Source organism: Penicillium canescens (assembly GCF_028828765.1).
Source record: "Penicillium canescens strain IBT 15451 chromosome Unknown utg000010l_segment0_segment0, whole genome shotgun sequence".
Classification (NCBI taxonomy): domain Eukaryota; kingdom Fungi; phylum Ascomycota; class Eurotiomycetes; order Eurotiales; family Aspergillaceae; genus Penicillium; species Penicillium canescens.
The window spans coordinates 4284649-4306484 of NW_026703972.1; the positions used below are offsets into that span (position 1 = coordinate 4284649).

Genomic DNA, 21836 nt, shown 5'->3' on the forward strand with positions numbered 1-21836 from the left:
GAACACGCCGGGCGTCCTGATTGCAAAGGCCTCCCATTTACCAAAGCATATCTCAAAAAGAATGGGGCAACCATGAAAGGTGCCAAACGGGCCTGGATTTTGCAAAAGCTTGGGCTTCTCTGAGTGTTGTGTCTACGGGGGAATCTTCCAGCACCTTCCCAACTTAGGTTTCGTCCATAGTCTGCCTGTTGTGTTTCTGAAGGCTGTGATTCTTCGTTACTAAAGGAGTCTATGCATTCTTATCCCTTTTTCTTACACAGAGTTACGTCCCCAAGACAAACGTTTGTCAGCGGCAGCCACCTATAACCCATGTTCCTGTACTAGTCAAAACCTCTGTTAATATCGGAATAGAAAGTAAGATTCATCCCAGCTTGTTTGAAAGTTGGGATGGTAATAATGCACTATTCGTTTGTTGTACAATCTTGCCCGAGTGCAGACGATACAGGATCACTGGGCCTCGCGTACGCTAACAACCTCATCTAGTAATGCCATAGTTGGGTTGCTGTAGAATCTTACCACGATGCTAATTTGCCAGCAAAGGTAATAACAACAGGATATTAAAGCAAGAGGCTTGCTGCTGACAGAACCGCCGCACCATTAAACGGAGGAATGACGTAGGAGTGGGAGACGTACATGGATTAGGCAACTCTGGAAACTCTTACCATTCTCCCATCTAGTGTCTTTATACTTGCACAAGCAATGGTCAACACGTTTTACCGGTAGTTCCATCAGCTTGATTGTTGGCGGCCTCAACAGGTTATCTTGCTCTCTTAATCCATCTGTATTGTACTAATATGGATGCTCAGCTAAAGCCTGAAATGGATAACGTGATTCACGGTCTCCCGGGCGACACTGCCGGTCGGGCGACCCCATAAAAAATCCCCCTCAATAATAAAACATGTTTTTTAACCACAACAAAAATGCCCCCCCAACGCTCTGATCGAAAAAAAAGTTGATAGAGCAGGAGGGCCGTCTTTTATTAGCTATAAAGGCTATAAAAGATGGTAAATATCCCTCTGCTGCAGCTGCTGCACGATCATTTGATTTACCTGTCTCAACTTTGAAGTATCGGATCAATGGGCGCGAATCTTTGGCTGAGAAGAGACCAACTGGCCATATTTTCACTGAAATTGAAGAGCAATCAATGGAAAATTGGTTACTTGATATGGATACCAGAGGTGCTGCTCTCACGATGCCTATGTTGCGCGATATGGCCAATCTCCTACGAAGTGCCCAGAAAAATACCCCCTCCACTATCGGTGTCAATTGGCCTACTCAATTTATCAAACGACGCCCGAATTTATCCAGTCGACTCTCTCGAAAATACGACTATCAGAGAGCACTTTCAGAGGACCCTCGAATTATTAAACCATGGTTTGATTTGGTCCAAAATACTATTGAAAAGTGGGGTATCACTTCAGATGATATTTTCAACTTTGATGAGTCTGGTTTTGCTATGGGGGTTGGCGCGACACAGAGGATTATTACCTCGGCTGAATACCATGGGAAAAGAGCTCTCTTACAAGCCGGAAATCGCGAGTGGGTGACTTCAATTGAGTGTATCAGAGCTGATGGAAGTGTTCATCCTCCACTCTTTGTTTTCAAGGGAAAACTTTTCCCAGCGCATCTACGCCAACCCCTCCTGAACAATCAAGAAGGAGCTGGTCTTACTACAAGTAAAAATGGCTGGAGTACCAATGAGATTGGTATTTGGTGGCTAAAATACTACTTTATCCCAAATATTGGGAGAAGGGTAGGAAAATATTGCCTCTTGGTCCTGGATGGTCATGGTAGTCATTTGACCCCTGAATTTGACCAACTTTGTGATGAAAATGATATCATTGCAATCTGCATGCCTTCACATGCCTCTCATCTTTTACAACCTTTGGATGTGGGTTGTTTTTCGGTTTTGAAGAGGCTTTATGGAGGAGCGGTTTCAACCATGATGCGGAATGGAGTCAATTCTATTGATAAGGAAGATTTCCTTGAATTGATTGCAGATGCAAGAAAGGGTGCTTTTACGGCCTCTACTATCCAGAATAGCTTCTTGGCTACTGGATTAACACCATTTAATCCAGATAAAGTCTTGGAAAAACTGAATGTGCACCTGGATGAACTTCCTCCTCTTGAGATCCTTTCCCAGCGACCACTCTCTTCCGGCAGTGATAGTGATCCAAATACTCTCTGGACTCTCTCGAAATTCTCAAAATCGCAATCTCGTATCAAAAAAGGTCTAGAATCTTCTTCTTCAATCCTTTCTTCGCCTATTAAACGGGAGATTAAGAGGACCTACGAAATGACCATAAAAGTGGTCCACCGCCAAATTTTCCTCCAAGATCGCTGTATACAATTAGAGGCAACCAACAAAAAACAGACAAAAAAACGAGTGATCAAACATACATTTATTGATCAGAGAGGCATTTTAAGGGGTCAGGAGAGCAGTCAGAGTGATGTGGTTATTGAGAAGAAGGATGTATGTAAAGATATATCTTTGCTGGAGATGCCTTTAGAACAACCTACAGAACCTGCTTTACCCTCTATGCCTACAGTTAGGCGGCAGGTCACCTGTTCTGGATGTGGTACTAAAGGTCATACGTATATTAAATGCCCTACACGTGTTAAATAGCAAAATTTAAGTTGTTTTTGTGGTATTATTCATGCTTAAAAATTGAAGGTTTTTTCATTTTTGGTGGGGCCGCCCGACCAGCAGTGTCGCCCGGGAGACCGTGAATCACGTTAGCCAGAATTCGTCCAGCCAACGATCATTTTGATGACCAACAGCTCCATACTTTGAACGGACGACAGTCTGACTACACTCGACCGCAGCAGCAAGACATATAATGGCACTTATATCATCTATTTGGAGATTAATAAGGAACGCTGATTATCCTTAAACTAATTTGTCACTTTCACTATATTTTAGCACTGACAATATAATATAAAGCGTACACTGGTCTGTTTGAGATAGCCGCGTTTTGTCGCGTGTCAGAAGTAAGATGTAATTGAGAGCTCATGATATTATGTATTCTGCTTTCAAAGTTGTAACATTTGCTCGTTTTTGCATTAAGGTACTATACGTATTTTGATGAGCCCATGATGGAGAGAAGCGTCACCTAATCGCCACCACATCTCTCTCAGAAAATGCAACAAGACTGGCAGTGCTAAAAGTGACAATTGTAACGTTGACTGTCTTGCATACGCGCTTTCCACAGGATCTGTTGATATGACGTTTTCCCCTTTCCATGGGCGCGGCTTATTATAAATCAGCGACAATGATTTTGTAATGCGAGTATCATTCTTGCAGGATAGGCAGGGTAAATTCCAACAAACAAACACCGGAGAAGAATGATGAGACACCCTGCTAGATCACTGTCATTCTGCCTGAGAATCTTCTTCGAACGCTATTGATGAGCCGCGTGACAGGCGGGGGCAGGAATGAGTCCTCATCGCCTTCATCCGCCATATCCTGGCCCAGGTCATCCGTAGGTGCGCTTTCCAGAATCACTGTGTCTGCCTCGCTGTTTTCGTCGTCCTCTGGGCGCTCGTCAATACTCGCTTCAGCTGGGCTCCACTCATCCTCGCTGATCGGTTCAGGCCTTTCTGCCTCTGTTTCGAATTCCTCCCATTCTTCGTTACTTTCCTTGTTACGTTCTAGCCGGCTGATCAATTGCTTCCCTCTTTCAGATTCCTCCGAGTACACATACATCACTAGGTCTTGCATGGCCGACTTATCTAAATATTCCCCATGCGCATAGCAGATTTTTTGTGCAACTGTGAAGAGTCGCTCTGTGCCAGCACCTGTAGCCGGAATGGAGAGTAGATCTCGAGCCAGTCGAGTGAGAATAGGCCATTTGTGTTGATGGTCTTTCCAGTAAGCGCATGGCGAGATATTGACAACTCCTGTTGTGTGTCAGTAGTCAACAGAAAACATAGTGAGTAGTTGTTCAGACCTTCGCGGAGATATTGATCAACTTCATCTTGCCCACTCCTTGAACTACCAGCCAGACCAGCTAGTGGATGCAGAAGCCGGTCGAGCCCCAGAAGCTGCGGAGAGCAAGACAGTCCATTCACACATGACAAGCTCGTGGGCATTTGCGGCCGATACTGTAGGTGAAAGATCCTGAGATATTCAATGTAGCGCTCGGAATGGCCCAAGCCTTGCCATGACGAGGCGCCATCGAATGCGGACACTTTATATTGGGGCGCAACAAAAGTTCCAGTGCCATACATGACCCCAAAGTCTTGAAATGTCTTTTCGTAGACTTCTCCAAGTTCCATCTTCATGACAAGCGACGCCTCAAGTAGTGTTCGCTTCCATGGAGCTGATTTTCTTCTCAATATTTCAGCTGACTGGTCGATATGCGTCATTAGTATCTTGAACACGAAACAGACTTTGTGGACTGTCGCCTCTTTCGAGGCCAGGAGGGCTGTAGTGAACTGGATGAATGGCATTGTCAGCTGCAGGACGTAGTCAACCTTGCGCCAGTCCGTATTCGTCAATTTGTACCGTAAATTCTTCCTTTCCTGGCAGTACTGGTCGATAAATCTTCGCAATCTGCTGGCTCGCTTCAACATCAAAAACACCGAATTCCAGCGGGCGTTTGCATCGTCCAACGGCAAGAGTCGAATCCCTGGGGGCTGAAGACACAAGAATTCATCGCGCTTCCCGGGGGTCTCGTTGATAAACTTTGCAAACGATCGAATCTGCAAGACACAAGGGTCAGAGCTGTTTCTCGTCAGGAGGACGGAGGACATTCACCTTTTCCAAAACACACATTATTTCTTCGCCATCTGAAGGTTCAGTCCAACCATTGGCGTGTGATATTGCTCGCACATTCTCAACCCTTTCCCTTTCTGGGGAGCTTGTGATGTTTTCGATATACCGCCGAAGACAGAGCTGGATGGCCTGCACTGTGCCAGGAAGCCCAACAAAGCACTGCAGACGGCTGATACCACCAGAGGAAATCAACTTCTCTTGTAATGACAGCACCAGATTCTCGTCGACCCTATAGTCAATTGTCACGCTGAATATCCGACCAAGCAGCCCTTTGTTCCCGATCAGTGCAAGTATTTGATCACCCGGGTCAGTCCCTGTCTCGGGCCTGCAAAGTAGCTCGAATCCAAGCAGCACCTCTCGGTAGCTCCACTCTTTATCAAAGTAATACGCAGTAATAGCCATGAAGTCCCATCCGAGTGGACTCTTCCAACAGCACAAGGCAATCGAAACTTTGGAGTCCCCGGGCAGATCCTGCAGTTGTGACTCTTGGTAGGTAGTTGCCACATCGTGCATATGCTGGCGGAGTTGTTTTGACGAGGGAAGCTCCAGAATTTGAGGTCTGGCATAGACCAGGTTCAACAATTCCCTGAATGTGGGTTCTTCCGTGAGCCCAAATGGAAGATTTGCGGATGTAATTGTCCGCAGAAGCTGTTCTTTGAGCTGCGCCTTGGTGAATCTGCTCCTCTCGGGGGGAGCCCGCACGGGCCTCCTGGATTGCGCCTGGGGTGACTGCAGAAACGGACACCTTCTGCTTGCTTCTCCGACAAGAGTTGGATTTCAGGTGCTTACCCATTGCGCTCGTTCCATGAGATTTGTGATGTGGGTGATGTGGGTGATTCAGCGGCGTGAGGCAAGACCGACACACTACCTTGGGTCGACCAGACCTGAGCTCTGCCACCTGGTCAAAGTGCCTCCACACCTCCGAGGAGCGCGACTCAGTCGACCATCTGAATTTGTATTGTCCATTTTTGGTCAGTTGTTGTCCATATTCGGTCTCCAGCCACCACGATAAGAATTCGTGCTCCTGGGCGGTCTCGTAGAGCACCCAATGTCGGCGGTCGGGTGCAAACCGCGTGAGGTTGGCCGAGGGACTTCTCGGTCGAGCTTCCAAAGCAACGATCCTTGAGTGGCCAGCGAAAGACTGTAAGTCGTTTCTTAGGTGAGAATCAATTGACTGCATCCGGGGAAGACATACCGAAGACCGCGATACTGGAACAGATGACGGGTCTGAGTCTGTCCCAATTGAAAACATCGCGCTGAAGAGGTGTTTTACTGACGAGGAGACCCGTCGGTATAGATAGGATCATAGGCAAACCAAGCGAGACGGATGTTAGGGTTTTATGGTAGAGCGACCGCTGGGTCCCAGGAATCAGTCAATGCGTCAGACATTATGTATCTTGCTCTCCTGACTAATCCGTCCGTTCTTTTGCCTTGGGTGTTGAAGTTGAATTCCGTGACACATTGAAGAAACAGCAATGTTGATCCAAATTTCTCAATTTAGGCAGCCCGCAAATTGAAATGTCGGTGGTGTTCCCGGCTCTGCTTCACCATCGCTGAGTCAACGCGGTACACGTTGCAAAATGTTTACTGCAACCCTGTTGATGATGGGTTTATCGGATTGCTGATGGTTTCACTGGCATCGATATGGCCAGGGCTATAAACGAAGCATACATGATACGCAGGGAAGTCAATCGATCAACGATTCTCAACGCCTAATCTGGTCAACAAGTCTGCCTCTCACCGGGTCTTCCTCACTAGGAATCTAGTGAATCAACTGTCTACTGGGTTTGCACCATAAGCTAGGCTGAATTACTCCCGCACGTCTCTGAGGCTTCCATCCGCCCTCCAAGAATTACTACGCCCGTTGGGACACCGCCTAGAGATGGTCAGGACCATAGAGTCATCAAATAGACATTTTGGCTATATAAGCGGGCGGCGCACCAGACTGGAAAAGTCAAACACATCATTTCGTTCATACTCTGTTGAGTCTTCTGACACCTAGTGTCCCTGTCCAAGATGGCCACGAAAGGAGAAAGTGAACTTGTCGAAGTCATGTCCTCTCACGGTGAGTTCAATGACTCCTGTGCTTCAGAGTCAGTCTCCGAGCACTCCGAGGATGATATTTCGGAAACAAGTGAAGACCGCGCATTTGTGGTATCCGACGGAGGGCAATCCGCCTACTCGAACAGATCCTCTGTGTCGTCCCAGTACAGCCGGCATTGCCACATGCATTGCCATGACTCTTCTGTTCTCGTAAGTCGCCTGAGGAGAGTATTTTGAGTTAATGGGCTGACATCTCCAGAATGGCGAGAAAGTACCAATAAGCATACTGAGCAAACGTGTTATTCAACAGAATGAGAGTTCGGTTGTACAATATTTGGTTATATGGCGGTCCTGGGAGCAGGAAAAACCACATATAAGTGGCGCTGTTGAGGAGACTTGATTTGTACTTAGCATTGGAGCTGTGCATAATCCCAGTTTGTCAGTACGCGGTCTTTGTATTGACGCGTGCTAAGCGATGTGATCGCTTTTCACCGAGAGGCTCGTTATGTTAATATTCTTCCCAACCATATTTGGCCCTGTCTCCATACGCTGGAGAGAATATGTACATCACTTGGTAGGCTTTCTGCATCATATCTCCACAGTGCGATCTGAGCAAGTGTCTTCTTTTTCATTGCACGTGTCTGATATCGCCAGAGTATGACAGCGCCCAACATCTACATCTTCCGTCCGCTCAACACTTCTACCCGCAATAAAGTGGTAAATCCTAGCAAAGCCAACTCAGGTAGATTTGGAAAGATGTCAGTGAAGCAGCCTAGTCCACGCCCCAGCCATAGTCACAAATTGACATGCTTAATGTCCAGAGCAAAGATTCAGTTAAGTTGACTGCGATTTCTACGAGCATTTCCATCGTATATTTCTCTTCTTGTCCTAAGCTTTTTCACAGATCAAATAGTCTTTCTGTGCGTCCATCAGCAGCATAAATGTAGACCTTGAATGTGTCTGCCTTGAGCTTGTTGTCTCTCGTCGTGCGAGAGAATTATGTTTAAACAGCTCGCCAACGTTGAGTGAAAACTGTTTCTTGGCATGATGCCAATGTAGTCTCAAACAGCTTGGTCAACATTTGTGGCTTGATACTTCACCAGGATATACCTTTCCACTATGGAAGCCCAGATCAGTGTGGCCACATTCAAGTTGTGATGGGAAAACACTTAAACTCGCTTGGTCCTCCGTGAAGTGCGCTTTTTTTATCCTAGACCGTCAGAATATCACTCACTGTAAGGCGCTCCTATACAGTCTTATACACTAATCTCATCCCAAAGACGGCCAACTTTATACCTGATTCTGCACATTTACGTCGACAGAGACCAGTATCTGCGGATTACTACGACAAGACCTTGCTGCGAAGAACTGTGTGATACTGCACTTGATGTTACAAGTACTGGAGTGTCCGTTTCTGTCGCATTGGGGGGTACGAATGGGTACGTATTTTGACTTCCAATGGCCATTTGTAAAGATGCTGAGCAAAGCAGGGATCATGTTCCTCATGCTGATCTCTCCTCGAAATTCCCAATCACCAAAGCCCCTTTTATATATTCGAAGACCGAGGAGCTAGTTTGGAAGTGGGAACAGTCAAAGCTCTGTGGCCAGAGCATCAACATCATACTCTCGTCCACCATGATTCCACAAGGTCATCCACCAAACAAAGCTGATAGCCAAGGCAAATTCGTATCCATCGAGAATGGCTTCACTCATGTCTTCCCTCAAGCACAGCTCACGAACCTGGAACCACATGACTATCAGCTTGGAATTCTGGAGACAACGCATTCAGCAAACCTTAAGATTATCCTTCTCGGTGCGAAGCAAGAGAAGCAAACAAAACGTTTCAGCGGAAGCCTCTTTGGCCTCCAGCATTCCCTGTTGCAGAGAGGCTATCTTTCTTCCAACCGCTGGTCAACTGAATTCTGGGTATCCGACTCGGTCGTTGTTGATTCAAGATCCATTGAAGAGGCTAAATCGGTACCCAAGGCTGTGTGTCCAGAGAGCCCTGATGAGGCAACGTATGTCTGTGTTGGCCTTCCAGTCACAGTCTTCGGGCCATTATTCAACACGCTGGTTTCGAAATGGAACGCGAGTGCGGCTTCCTTCGAGTACTCCAACGGATTCATCTGGATATATTCCACAGTGGACCCGACAAACTTTAAGATTGACGCGGGCGAATCCTCCAGTCCAGCCAAGCAATCAATTTCTTCTATGCTGAAGCAGATGAACGGTAAATCCTGGTTTGTTAGGGCAAAGCTCATGTTCAGACTCGAAAGGTCAAGCGGGGAGAAAGCGGGTATTCTTGCCGAGCTCCTGGAAGTTTCTCATATACATGTCACCTCTTCTCATAAGCCCATCACTCACTCTTAGGGCCGACATGGATGTTGCAAGGGGTTGGAGGTAGGCAAAACCGGTGCTGTCGTCTATCCTTTGTGTTTCTTTTGTTCCTTTCGAATCAAGTACAAGTTGCCAAATAAGGAATTAAAGGAGCTTTTCAAATCTTTTGACAAGAACTACATTTACTGATATCTGTTTGATCTAACAATCACGTTCACCTTAGGGTCAGAGAATTGCTTGAAATGGTCTTCAGTCAAACATTGATCGCAACACTTCTGGGAACTTCCGGAACAGGCACCAAATGCCAAGATTTAGACTAAGCGAAAACATGTCTGATGTAACTGCAATACTGCTTAGCTATAAGGGGTTATATAACACAAATTCTACGGTGATCGGACCAGCCTTGTCATATCGGAACTAGATTAGAATCCTATTCGGAATACAGCTCGGAGGCATGTTTGCTACAACACGAACGCCTTCCGTAGAAACAACGCTCTTTGCGTCTTCGACGAGCTCGGGTATGATTGAATTGATAGCCTGAATGACCTGGTCCATTGAAAACTTATGGTGTGAAGACCCCACGGGCGGAGGGTCACAACAGTTTCCACGGTCGCCGTGGCCACGGCTGCCTCCCTGATCCTCCTAACAATGACAGTCGCTGCCTAATAAAACAAGCGACCATGCGACATCTGAAAATGCATCCCAACACGTTGACTGGGTTCAACCGTTGAAAACATGGGACAATTTAAGACCGCATTATATTGCAGGCAACGATAAGCACAGAATTGGGGTTCAACGTTGAACATAAACTTCACGAGACGCACCTTTTGCGATAGAGATATGGTTTCTTTTATGCTGTGGGTGATTTTTTCACTGGTCTCGATGATGATCATTTGCAATCATCAACCGGTCATCTCAGCCCAAGGAGCCGTAAAAAAGGGCCTTCTCATCTTTTTCACCAGCAGCAATGATCAGCGCATCAACATCCCAAGCTGCTTTCGACCGCTCAAACAAAGCTCTGGTCAGCGTTGTTCAGACAACGTATGGAAAATACGATATAAACCTGCTGATGTCCAGTATTGTCTCGCTAAAAGCATGTCCCGCCCTGTGTCAAAGTTTGCCGAATGGCTTGCCAGGGCTCCAGTTCAAGACAAGTTTGGTCTTTGTGGGCTCCTCGCTCTTGTATGCTGGATATGTTATAGCCTCGCGCGCCGATTCAGCCATTTGCCTTTGAGGCTGCAACACGCAGTATCTTGGAGACGCTTCTTCCAGGCGCCAACGCCAGGCGTGCTCCAGTGGCTGGATATCCCATCATACTTGCAAGGGGGAGTACTTGCCGCTCTGGTGATCGCCAACATTATTGGAATCAGTCTTCATGCTCAGACCTGGGCGGATGTGCAGAAGCGAGCTGGATGCTTGGCGGTCACACACCTTGTTCCCCTCTGCTCTGGGTTTAGCTTCAGTCTTCCGGCTCATGTCTTCCGTATCGAACGGGGCACGTTCCAGTGGGCCCATAGGTGGCTAGGCCGCATTTGCGTGCTGCATTGCCTTCTTCATGGGTCCGTATTAGGCACAGTTGCTCGAAATACAAGCCTTGGAGCTTCCCTCATCATCCCACTCCTGGTACGTGACGGCTAGAGAACTGCAGCCTTCCCATTTCCCCAAAGGATGTCTGACTAGAAGTGGCTAATATTGAACAGGCCGGATGCAGTTTCGTCTCGATCTTGCCGTGGACGCTCGCTGCGATTCTTCGACGGTGGCCGCAACTTGGCCTCAAGATCCACCATATGCTTGCTTTGGTCGCCACCGGTACCCTTTTCTACCATTTGATGGACCGGGTATCGTCCTACCGCTGGGTTTTACTAGGTGGTATTTGCGCCGGATTTGCCTGGAGTGCCGGGACATGCCTTCATACCATGTGGCTCCACAGATCGTGGCGCATCACTTCTCTACGGGCCCTCGCGCGGTCCTCCAACAGGCTCTTATGGCTTGATATTGCGGTTCCGGTGGAGTGGGTGGCCCAACCGGGGCAGTATGTGCAGCTCTGGATGCCACGCCTGGGAGTAAGGTCCTGCTTGCAGCTTCCCGCATTCTACGTGGCTTCGGTAGGTACAGGGCAAAACAACCCAGGAGCACCGACAACTCATGTGTTACGCATAGTGGCCCGGCCTGGACCGGGCGTGACCGGAAGGATCGCACAAGCTGCGGATCGTGCGCACTCGACGATTCATTTTCCGGTGTGCGTGCTGGGTCCCTACGGGCACCCACCTCACCTGGGCCAGTACGGGACCGTCGTCTTCGTACTTGAAGATATTGGACTCTTCCGCGCGTTGCCGTTCATACGACATCTCGTTCAAGAAAGCCGAAGCCGGAGGAACACGGTGCGACGGCTAGAGGTCCTGTGGCAAGTTAGGCTAAAAGATTTCAGTAAGTGGCCTTCTTCTTCTCAGATACTTTGCGGTGTCATGTGCTTACCGAAACAGACCATCCCCACTGGGTGGGGGATGAAATCTCGCAAATCCTTGAACTCGACCGTATGTTTGACCGAGACGATTGTCCCGAGCATAGACATCGAGATGACCGGGGATTTGATGTGAGTGGATTCTCCTTCTCGCTATAAATTTTACAATAGGCCGGGCTAACTCGGTGGCAGATCCTGCAATTTACCACACATATCCTTGGTACTCAGCCCGTGGACCAGATTCGTTACCGCAACCGTACGCGCTTGAAATACCACTTTCATACCATCGATATCGCCAGGGAGTTAGCATGCCTGATGGATGGTACAGGCGGAACGACCGCAGTTTCGGGTATGAGCGCTCCGTCGGTTGCCCCTTGGATTATGCCAACGCTAACTGGTCTTAGTATGCGCAAGCAACCCGTTACGCGCTGCAGTACGCCGTTTCGTTCATCCTGGAGCGAGTGGCGATTTTCGATTGATTGACCTGGACCTTGAACCCTCTTGCACGTGGTGGACGGACGATGACCCTTTCTACCATGCAACATCCGAAACGATTACAGCCTCCGAACGAGCAGAATCTTCCAATACTGGCACGGTGTTTGAGACCAGTTGGACGCCGGCAGTTTTGCCTGTTGCACATACTGTCCCTGAACAGGCCACACGGCTCTCAGGAGAAACATTGGTCGATAATAGACGATCCTGGCAGGGCGATGAGTCGGCGGTTGGGGCCCAGAGTGCCAATCACAAAAAGTGGGTTCGGCAGAAAATCATCGAAGGCGGCTTCTAGGTTAGCCAAACATGTTAATAAGTAACCCGGACATAATCATCCATTTGGACAAGTCGTAGGCGTACCGCCGCATTTATATCTGTGACCGTACATGTGTTTGTCCGTGATGATTGTTTGTCACATCGCTCCGGTCTAGCACAGCGTGAGGCTAGAATTAATAGCACGGGATGCGACCGGAGCTGCCTAGACTCTAAAGCTTCCAGAACAGGCTGGAGTTTGCTCTGAATCCTTTTCTGAATAATTACCTCCGATTAAGTGAGCAGATAACAGCAAGCAGGCATGAAAGTGAATAAATTCGCGTTGATACGGGGTGAAATGCTGCTGAAGTGAATGGCTCGGGCGGTGTAACTCGGCCTAGGTACTTGGTGCTAGTTAAAATGCTATGCTCCTAACAGGAATATCCTGTATAGCTAGGGAAATACAATGGATGTACTAGGCGATTGGCGCAACGGAATCAAAAAGGGGAACTACCCAAAATGATGAGATCAAAAGAGTGTTGATTCCTCCTCCCCCTATCTACTGGGAACGAGGGGGTTAAAATAGCCTCGAGAATACCTGGTATCGAATCCTCTAGAATCCCAGAGGTACCGTTTGGGTCAATACGATGCTGATCACCATTTTCCTGACACACCCCCTCAGCAAGATCCTACTGTATGGGGATTTTGCTGTACAAATGAATGGACGAGCTCAATTGAACTCTTCAACAAGATGACCAATCTCTTCCATACCAAGCAACTTCACAAATTCAACGTGCTTCTGGCGAGGAAGGAGCTTCGTAAGACCATCTGCGACCATCTCAGAAGTCTTTACCCATTCGATAGGGATTCGTCCAGCTTGTACCTCTTGACGTAGCCAATGCTGGTGAATGTCAATGTGTCGCAGCTTGGTGTGCAATTGAGGCAATTCCTTCGTCAAAAGCCCTATAGTTTGCTGATTATCACATTGCAAAGCGACAGGGTGACCAGGATTGAACTTAATAGCGTCGAAAAGGCGCTTCCACGTGAAAAGAGATTTGCCTGCTTCTGACAAAGCCAATAATTCTGCTTCAGTAGTGCTTGTGGTAACAGTCTTCTGTTTCGAGGCCTTCCAATCGACAGGTCCTCCAAATATCATACAGATATATCCAGCAGATGATTTGCGATCTGGATTATCACCGAATGATGCATCACTGAAGAATTGAACGGATGGTTCAGGAGGGATTGACTGCTTCTTGAAGCAAATGGCCCTCATCCTCGTATGATAGAGAAAGACGATGACAGAATTGATAGCATGAATATGCTCTGGCGAAGGATTTGCAAGGAATTGAGCAAGATGGGCAGTGGCCTTGGCCGCATCTGGGCGAGTGACAATTGCCGGGAATTGGGTAGATCCAACCTTGCTCATGTATTCGTGTTTTTGGGCATCCGAGGCAGTGCCGTTATACGGTTTCAATGTGGCAATGGAGACTGGAGGAGTATCAATGCGTCGTTCCTGGGTCAAATGATATCGGTGCGCCATTGCTGAGATATAAGCATCCTGGCATAGCCAGATTATGCCTTTTTGGCGGTCCCGAAGGATACGAATGCCTAAAAACCACTGTGCTTCACCCATAGAACGCAGCTCCCAGGCATCGCTGAGGCCTTTGGCAACATCATCTGCCTCCTCTCGTGCATCTCGTGGGCTCACAATAAGAATGTCATCAACATAAAATACGACAATAATGCTATTCCGGACGAACATGCAGAGATCTTCCTGCACTACCTTGAATCCGAGTGCAGTCAAAACCCTTGATGCTTCTCTCTGCCACATCCCTGGCGATTTGCGAAGGCCATACAGGGCCTCTGAAGCTTCCAACACCTTCTTCCTTTAGGAAACATACCAGGTGGGAGCTCAACATAGACCTCCTCGTCATCCTCAAGCTTGCTGTTGAGAAATGCATTAACAGCATCATACTGACGAATATCTAGGTCAAAATTCGCGGCAAAGGCAAAGATAGCCCGCGCGGTTCGCACTGCTAGTGTAGCAGAATGCTTTTCCTCGGTCGACAACTTCTGGAGATCTCCGCGGACACAGATTCTGGCCTTATACTTGACCAAGTATCCGTCACTGTCAAATTTGTAGGTAAAGACCCACGTCAACGGAAGGATTTGAAGTCCCTTGTCATTCGGTTTCTGCACTTCTCTAAAGGTCGATTTCGATTCAAGGCCTTTGACTTCCACTGAGGCAGCGTGTATAAATCCATCACGATGTGGGTGCCTCAACATCTCAGACCAGGTTTTTGGTTCAGGGGGAAGATCCTCTCGGTGGGGTTTCTGCTGAGTCAGACCCGCAGTAAAGGCCACAAGGACACCATCATGAATCTCATCCTCTTCAATTAACTCAGTTGGCTCAACTGTTTCCTCGATTGCTGCGAAATGAGCCCTTTTTCTCTTTCCTTCGATGATATTGCTTCTTGAGAGAGATGAGTCGATGTTTCTAGGTGCCACTTCTCCTCGTAGGCGATATCCTGGTGGAGGATTCGATGGCGGGGTGCTGCTCAATTCGGTATGAAGCTGCTGTGCAGGATCGCTTGTATGATGCCCCACCCCCTCAGGTTCATGACGAATAGGCCGAGATTCGGTGGGAAATGCACCAGGAATTTCATTGGGTGAAGCAGCTGGAGTAGGCGTTGGCAAAGGTGTTATCATAGGAGGTGGTGTTCTCTCCATGACACGTGTGCTATTATCGTGAATAGCTTGCTTCTTGGAATGTTCAGGTGCGGGAGTATTCTGTTCCACTGAATCCGCGAAAAATTCTTCATCTCTCGAGTGTCTTCGATTCGAGTCGTTTACCTCGGTATCCCAATATCCAACATCATGAATTGCTGGTGCGATCGGCACGGCAGTTTCAGAGGGATTATATTGTATATTCTCGTCAAAAACAACATCTCTGAACTCCCTGACTTGGTTCAATTGAGGAAGCCAGATCTTCCAAATATTCGATGCAACATATCCAACCAAATATCCAATCTCAGCGCGCGGCTCCATATTATCAGATTTGGCAATTCCCTGGCGCATCACGTACGCTCTGCATCCATACAATCGGAGATTCGAGAGGTTTGGGCGCAGATCCTGCGAAGGGTCCCTGTGTTGCATAGCTTCAACCCATGGGATAATATACCTGCCGTCGGGCATCCTGGTAGGCATGCGGTTTATCAAATACACTGCCGCTGCCACTGCCTCTGGCCAAAGATTCTTGGGTAGGCTTGAATCAGCGATAAGGGCCCTCGCGGTGGTAATGATGATTCCTCCTGCCCTCTCGATAAATCCATTCTGTTCCGGCGTTCCAACCACGCTGAGTTCTACTGTCAGACCTTCTTGTCTGCAGTACTCCATGAATTCATTGCCTAAGGTAGGCTCTCTGTCGCTCTTGAACACGTTGATGTCCATCTTTAGTTGTGTACGGCAAATTGCAATGAAGGCTTGAATAGCCTGAATACAGCCGTTCTTCTTCTCGTGGGTTTGGGCCATATGCAACCGAATTCCTTCAATGTAAAGGTGTGAAAACCACTGATGGCCGTTATAACCATCCTTGATATGTACCAAGTCGAAGTGAATGCGTCCGAATTTGCCATGAATATACCCTCTGTCAGCCGGCCGTCGTGAGATTTGTCGTTTTGCCTTAGAGGTTTGGCATGTCTCGCACACTTCGGGATTTGACAGGGCCGAATCGTCATTATCTGGCCGAATTTCAACGCCATCAACCATTTTGGCAAGCATCTTGATGCGTTTATCGTATAGGTGGCCAACCCGTCTATGCCATATTCGTGGGGTTGCCACTGAGACGAGCGGTTTGGCAGAGGTCTTAACGGTAGCAAATGCATAGGGAGGTTGTCCTTCATCTAGGAGATATAAGCCAAATCTCTCCGTGCACATAGCAACCGAAGTCCCCTGACGAGTGATGGCAGGAACCTCGCTATTGAAGAAGAATCCATTCTTCTTGATTTCTGATACGGAGATGACGTTGGTTTGGAATCCTGGGACATACCACACATCCTTGAGGTGTACCCAGATAGTTCCTCCACCTGGTTGGTTAACGCAAATTTTTGCAGTTCCTCGTCCTTGGGCAATTGCTTTGCCTGATCCCAGGACCACTTCGCGTTCCTCTTTGGTAAATGTAATGAATCGGTCTCGTTGGTTGCTGATATGAGTGTTGGCGCCTGAATCAATTATCCAGCAGGCAGCCAACGGGTGAGTCAAGGCGGTTTTGAATACGAATGGAGACACAGTGAAAAAGATGAGGGTCTCAGTGGATACATCATCCGCCTGGGTAAGGGCCAATTGGGCGGTTTTCTCTTGACCATTATCCTTCATAAATTTCCGGAGCTCCTTCTGCTTTTCAGCATTGAGCTTCTTGATGTTTTGTTCTACTCGCTTTGCAGCATCCTCATACGGTTTCCATCCAGGAGGCCTCTTAGAGGCGTTGATATGGAAACAATTCTTCCAATGATGACGAGAACTTCCGCAGACGCAATTGGAGCGAGGTTCTCGAGAATTGTGGGAGCCTTGAGCGGAATTCTGTCCTTCTTGGGGCTCATGCTCATTAAGAGTAGCAGCGAATGCGATGCTGCTAGAATTTCCTGGGGATTTGACAACACCCTTAGCATTTCGGTGATTCCGGTATGCTGCCAAGATATCTTGGAAGGAAATTCTGAAATCCTTATTCATAATATCTTTCCTCCAAAGGGATACAAATACCTCATCGAATGATTCAACGGCTTGGAGGAAATCTCGAATGGCATCTCGATCCTGAGGGTTTCCCTTATCGTCATGGTATGCAATGTCCGGGATATTCATTGCTTTACCCTCTTCATAGAGATTTGACCATGTTGCAAGCCATTTATCAATTGAGATTCTGCCAATTGGTCTTCTGACCAGATCTCTCCATGCGTTTCGAACGCTTTGGCGGCTAGTATCGCCCTTGGGCTCAAACTGCTGCTTCAAGCGGACCAGTTTTTCATGTGGAGTGACCTTGCCCTCGAGAATATGACGATGTTCGGGAGCAACATTGGCATCAATCAAGGCATCTACCTTGTTAATCTTCGTGCGAATCGATTCATTCCAGCTAGTTTCCTTATCGAATTCCGAGGTCAACCGCTGGTATCGCTTGTATTCCGCGTCTGATAATTGCGAGACATCAGTGGCATCCTCATTGATTTCACGAGGATGTGGATAGGAGTCGCGCGAATCTACTGGGGCCTTACGGACGTCATCCTCAGATAGATTCGGATTCATGTAATGCCATACATTCCCCTTCGTTGCTGCAGCTTCGACCTTAGCAATCCAGGTCCTCCACTGAGCATCCGAACGAAGACTAGTATCCCAGAGGGTCTCCGCTACTGCTTTGGATTCCGCAGACATGATGGAGATATCCTGGGGATAAAAGTAGGTCGGTGGCTGAGCGGATAGGAAAAATCGCTGGCAGGATAACAGAGGCAGATGAAGACGTAAATGAGTCTGATGATGCGTGCTATCCCGATTACCAACGAGCAACCGGGCTCATAACTAACAGGAATATCCTGTATAGCTAGGGAAATACAATGGATGTACTAGGCGATTGGCGCAACGGAATCAAAAAGGGGAACTACCCAAAAATGATGAGATTAAAAGAGTGTTGATTCCTGTCTCCTATCTACTGGGATCGAGGGGGTTAAAATAGCCTCGAGAATACCTGGTATCGAATCCTCTAGAATCCCAGAGGTACCGTTTGGGTCAATACGATGCTGATCACCATTTTCCTGACACATAGAGATTAACTTACTGCCGTCGAGATACTGCGTCATCTCATCATCTTTAGTCGGGCCTAGCGTTGCTTTACCAGCTTTGCCTTTGCCTTTGGAGAGAGACTTCGGGGGAGCCATCAGGCCAAGAAGGAAGGATCTTGGCATCGATCCAGAGGAAGACACTTGCGGGCTATTTAAAGTAGTAAGACGCTCCTGGATAGGAGTAAGTGCCTCACGGAAAGCCACTCGATACTGCTCACGGATCTCTTTGGCATCCTCCCAGTTATCAGATAAAAAGAACTGGAATCTACTATCCGGCGATAGCATCGTACAAACCGCATAGATATGCCCGCGCATATGATCCGTCTTCTTATAGTACTCCGACAGTTTTGAATGGCTTGCTCCGAGGGAGGTAAGCATCTGCTGTTTCCATGGAACACGTTTTCGTTGTAGCTGCGACTTGCACTTCTCAAGGTGTTCAAAGAGCTGGTTATAGATCCTGAAGACAAGAAACGACGTCGCCTCTCGTGTCTTCGAAAGGGCGAGCGTAAAGTCAAAGAATGGCTTTGTGAGATAGATCAGATAGTCAATTTGGCGCCATTGTTCATCATCAAGTTCGAATTCTGTACAATTGAACTGACGACAGTATTCATTGATAGCAGTACGGAGTCTCTTCGCCCGGCGTAGCATCAGAAACGTTGAATTCCATCGAGTTTTGACGTCCTGGATCGGCATAAGTCCTTGCCCTGGAACTTTGCCTTGGCCTTTGTCGAGGTCGTGTTGGACTTTGAGGAAGTGATCTCGACGCCGAGGGCTCCCGCGGATATAAACAGCAAGAGATCGTATCCTCTTTAAGGTATGCGCAATGTCCCGTTTCTTAGACCTGGCCTCCGCATTCGCCTTAGCAAGGCTAATCTGTTGTTCCTCTGTCCAGACAGTCTCGGCTTGTTCATTCTTTGGGCGTGCTTTAAGTCGGTGAAGTAGTTGGTTCAGACTTAATTGGATGACATGAGCGAGACAGGGGACCCGGATGACGTTAAAACCAGTAGCCGAAGCCGAAGGCTCTTGTTGTAAAGACTGTTGTAGTGCCTTAACCAGAGTCTCATTATTCGATGCGTTATCGGTGGTTATTCCAAAGACTCGGTCCTTAATGCCATGTTCGGTAAGCGTCTCCATCAGAATAGCACTTAGGTTTGCACCTGTATGCGAACTGTGAAGGGGTTTAAAGCCGAGTAGCACCTCACGGTAGACCCATTCGGCATCGATGAAATAGCCAGTAATAGCCATAAATGCCTGCTGAAATGGAGATGTCCAACAGTCTAACGCAATCGAGATCTTTGCATGTTCTGGAAGCATTCTGAGTGTATCATGCTGTCGTTCTTTAACACGGCCAGACAGGCGACGTCGAATTGTATCAGCGGAGGGCACGATCGGAGGGCTTAGGGCGGATTGTGCCTAGATTCAAGACTTAAGATTTAGTTAGGTGACGAGGCAAATAGAGGCTGATTGGTAAAGACGGCGGATTTGGAGGATTTGGGCCATTTGACGCCTACGGACTGGCGTCTGACGGACTTACCTCTGCGATGAGCTCACGAAATGCTGGATTTTCAACGATTTGGAATGGAAGCCGGTTAGTAGTAATAAACTCCAAGATTTTACTCTCAAAACCTTCTTGCGAGAATGTCTGGCTATGACTACCCTGATCATGATGCTAGTTAGTAGGGTCTAGTAGAGCTAGGTATGATAGTATACCGTTTGAAGGAACCTCGTCAATTCAGCCCTCTGCCGGCGTCCACTTGTAGCCTTTTGGCAGGCTGAGGTCTGAAGATGACGGGTAATTGTTGTCGTGCCATGACGACCAACCCTCCCATTGGCATCCTTCTTAGTAGTATAAGGGTGCTCAAGAATTGCATCGCAACGCTTACACAAGACCTTTGGGTTTCCAGTCGCCGTATGGGCCACTTGCTCAAACTGTTTCCAGGTCTCCGAAGCGGAGCCATGCTGTGACTCCCAAGCGATCTTGTTTTTAGATCCATAGTCAGTCTCCAACCACCAGTTGACCCAATCAGTGTGATTCATCGCGTCGTAAAGGAAAAACTGGCCTCCTCTCCTACCAGGACCGACACGTTGGAAGCGTTCAAGGGGATCTAGGGCGATAGACGAAGGAACAGACGGCTCAACGAACGAGAAGCTATCAACCTGCCGAGAGGTGGACGGAGTAGCTGGGCAAAGAGAAGGCGTAGCAATTGACGAATTGTCGGGCTCAGTGTCGAACAGGCCCAACTGGGAGGATCTAAACTCCTGGCTTTGCGACATGATCAGGATGACAACTTGATAGTAGGTTCAAAATTGGATGAAGGGCTTCAGGGGAATAGCTTCAGGAGGAAGAAATCGACATACCTTCTTAGTGAGAGAACTGTCGACGTATCGACGCCGTAGCAAACAGATATTGTAAACAGAGATCACCGTAGCAGTCGACATTAAAACGGAATATCTTGATTCTAGCATCTGATTGGCTAGATCATGCATATGCAGTGAATTCAGCCCATCCAAAGCCCAAGAAAAGTCCATGGATAACCCATCTCCCCGCCCATTTTACAATTTGTTCGCCCAAAACATTTCACCCCATGGCTCATGAGATATCTTCAAACCTCTCTCATCTCTGTAATCCCCAGAATATTACGTTTCTGTGAAGACAGACGTTAAGTCTGAGAGATTGGCTATCTTTTGGTATAAATTTCAACTCTATAAACCTATAATTCATAGATTTGACCCTTGAATCTACAGTTCAACAGAAACATGCACCTACTTCTAATTATATGAGATATATATCTCTACATGTTGACACTTTGGAACTCTCTAAGTACCAGAATACTACGAAAACTTGGTGAAATTGGATTTTTTTTTGGATGACGCCGGTAAACTATAGTGCCTACTGTAGCTGGCTTCATCTACGACCTTAATTACTATGTCGTCGCCGTTGGATCTTGAGATCTTGATTCTTGGGGGAGTTGAACCCCCGGATTGGGAGTTGAAATACTAGATCAGGCCTGGTAAAACGTCGGGCCGATGTATGCCTTGTAAAGGCTTACAGACTGGAACATGCGTAAAAAACAGGCATTAATCAGCGGTTTTATGAGCGCCAAGATCGTAGTTATGCATAGAAATGGGCTATATTGGGGGCCTCATGGGCCCCCACTCATGGGCTATGGGTTGGGGCGGGCTATAGAGGTTAGGCCCACAGCCCACTGCTGGTTGGGCTATGGGCCTAAAGGTCGGGCCCATTTATGGGCTTTGCGGAGGTCTAATTGGGGCACAGGGGGTTCCTGGCCCATTCCGAGCATTAGCAGAGCAGACGTAGTCGCCAGAACCAAGGAACTCGGTTCAATATAATGGCATTTCACTGTCTTCAGCCATTTTCGCAGAACTGTTATGGCTTCATACGGTACATATATTTTGTGGGTGTAGTATTAAAAGACAGGGACAGATTGGGAACCCTTCGTCACTCTAGTAAACCGAGGAACTCTCAATCTTAAAACACCTCTGTGTGGCACATAATAAAGACCAAAGCTATTGACGGTGCGTAATCTGTACTTACGTCCACCAATTAATATCGACTTCACAATGCGTCGCCTCAATTAAACAGGTATCCTTCTACCAGGTAGCTATGTCGAAACGCAATCGTTACGGT

At 47.7% G+C, this 21836-nt stretch overlaps 1 protein-coding gene across 1 annotated transcript; it reads right to left on the reverse strand.

Moving 5' to 3' along the window:
- Positions 1-16338: 16338 nt before the first annotated feature.
- N7446_012660 (uncharacterized protein) lies at positions 16339-17783 on the reverse strand (the record flags this gene model as incomplete). Its single annotated transcript, XM_058521402.1, is given in 2 exon segments — positions 16339-16399; positions 16411-17783. The coding sequence occupies 2 exon segments, from the start codon at positions 17781-17783 to the stop codon at positions 16339-16341; spliced, it is 1434 nt and encodes a 477-aa protein (XP_058366768.1).
- Between the last annotated feature and the right edge of the window lie 4053 nt (positions 17784-21836).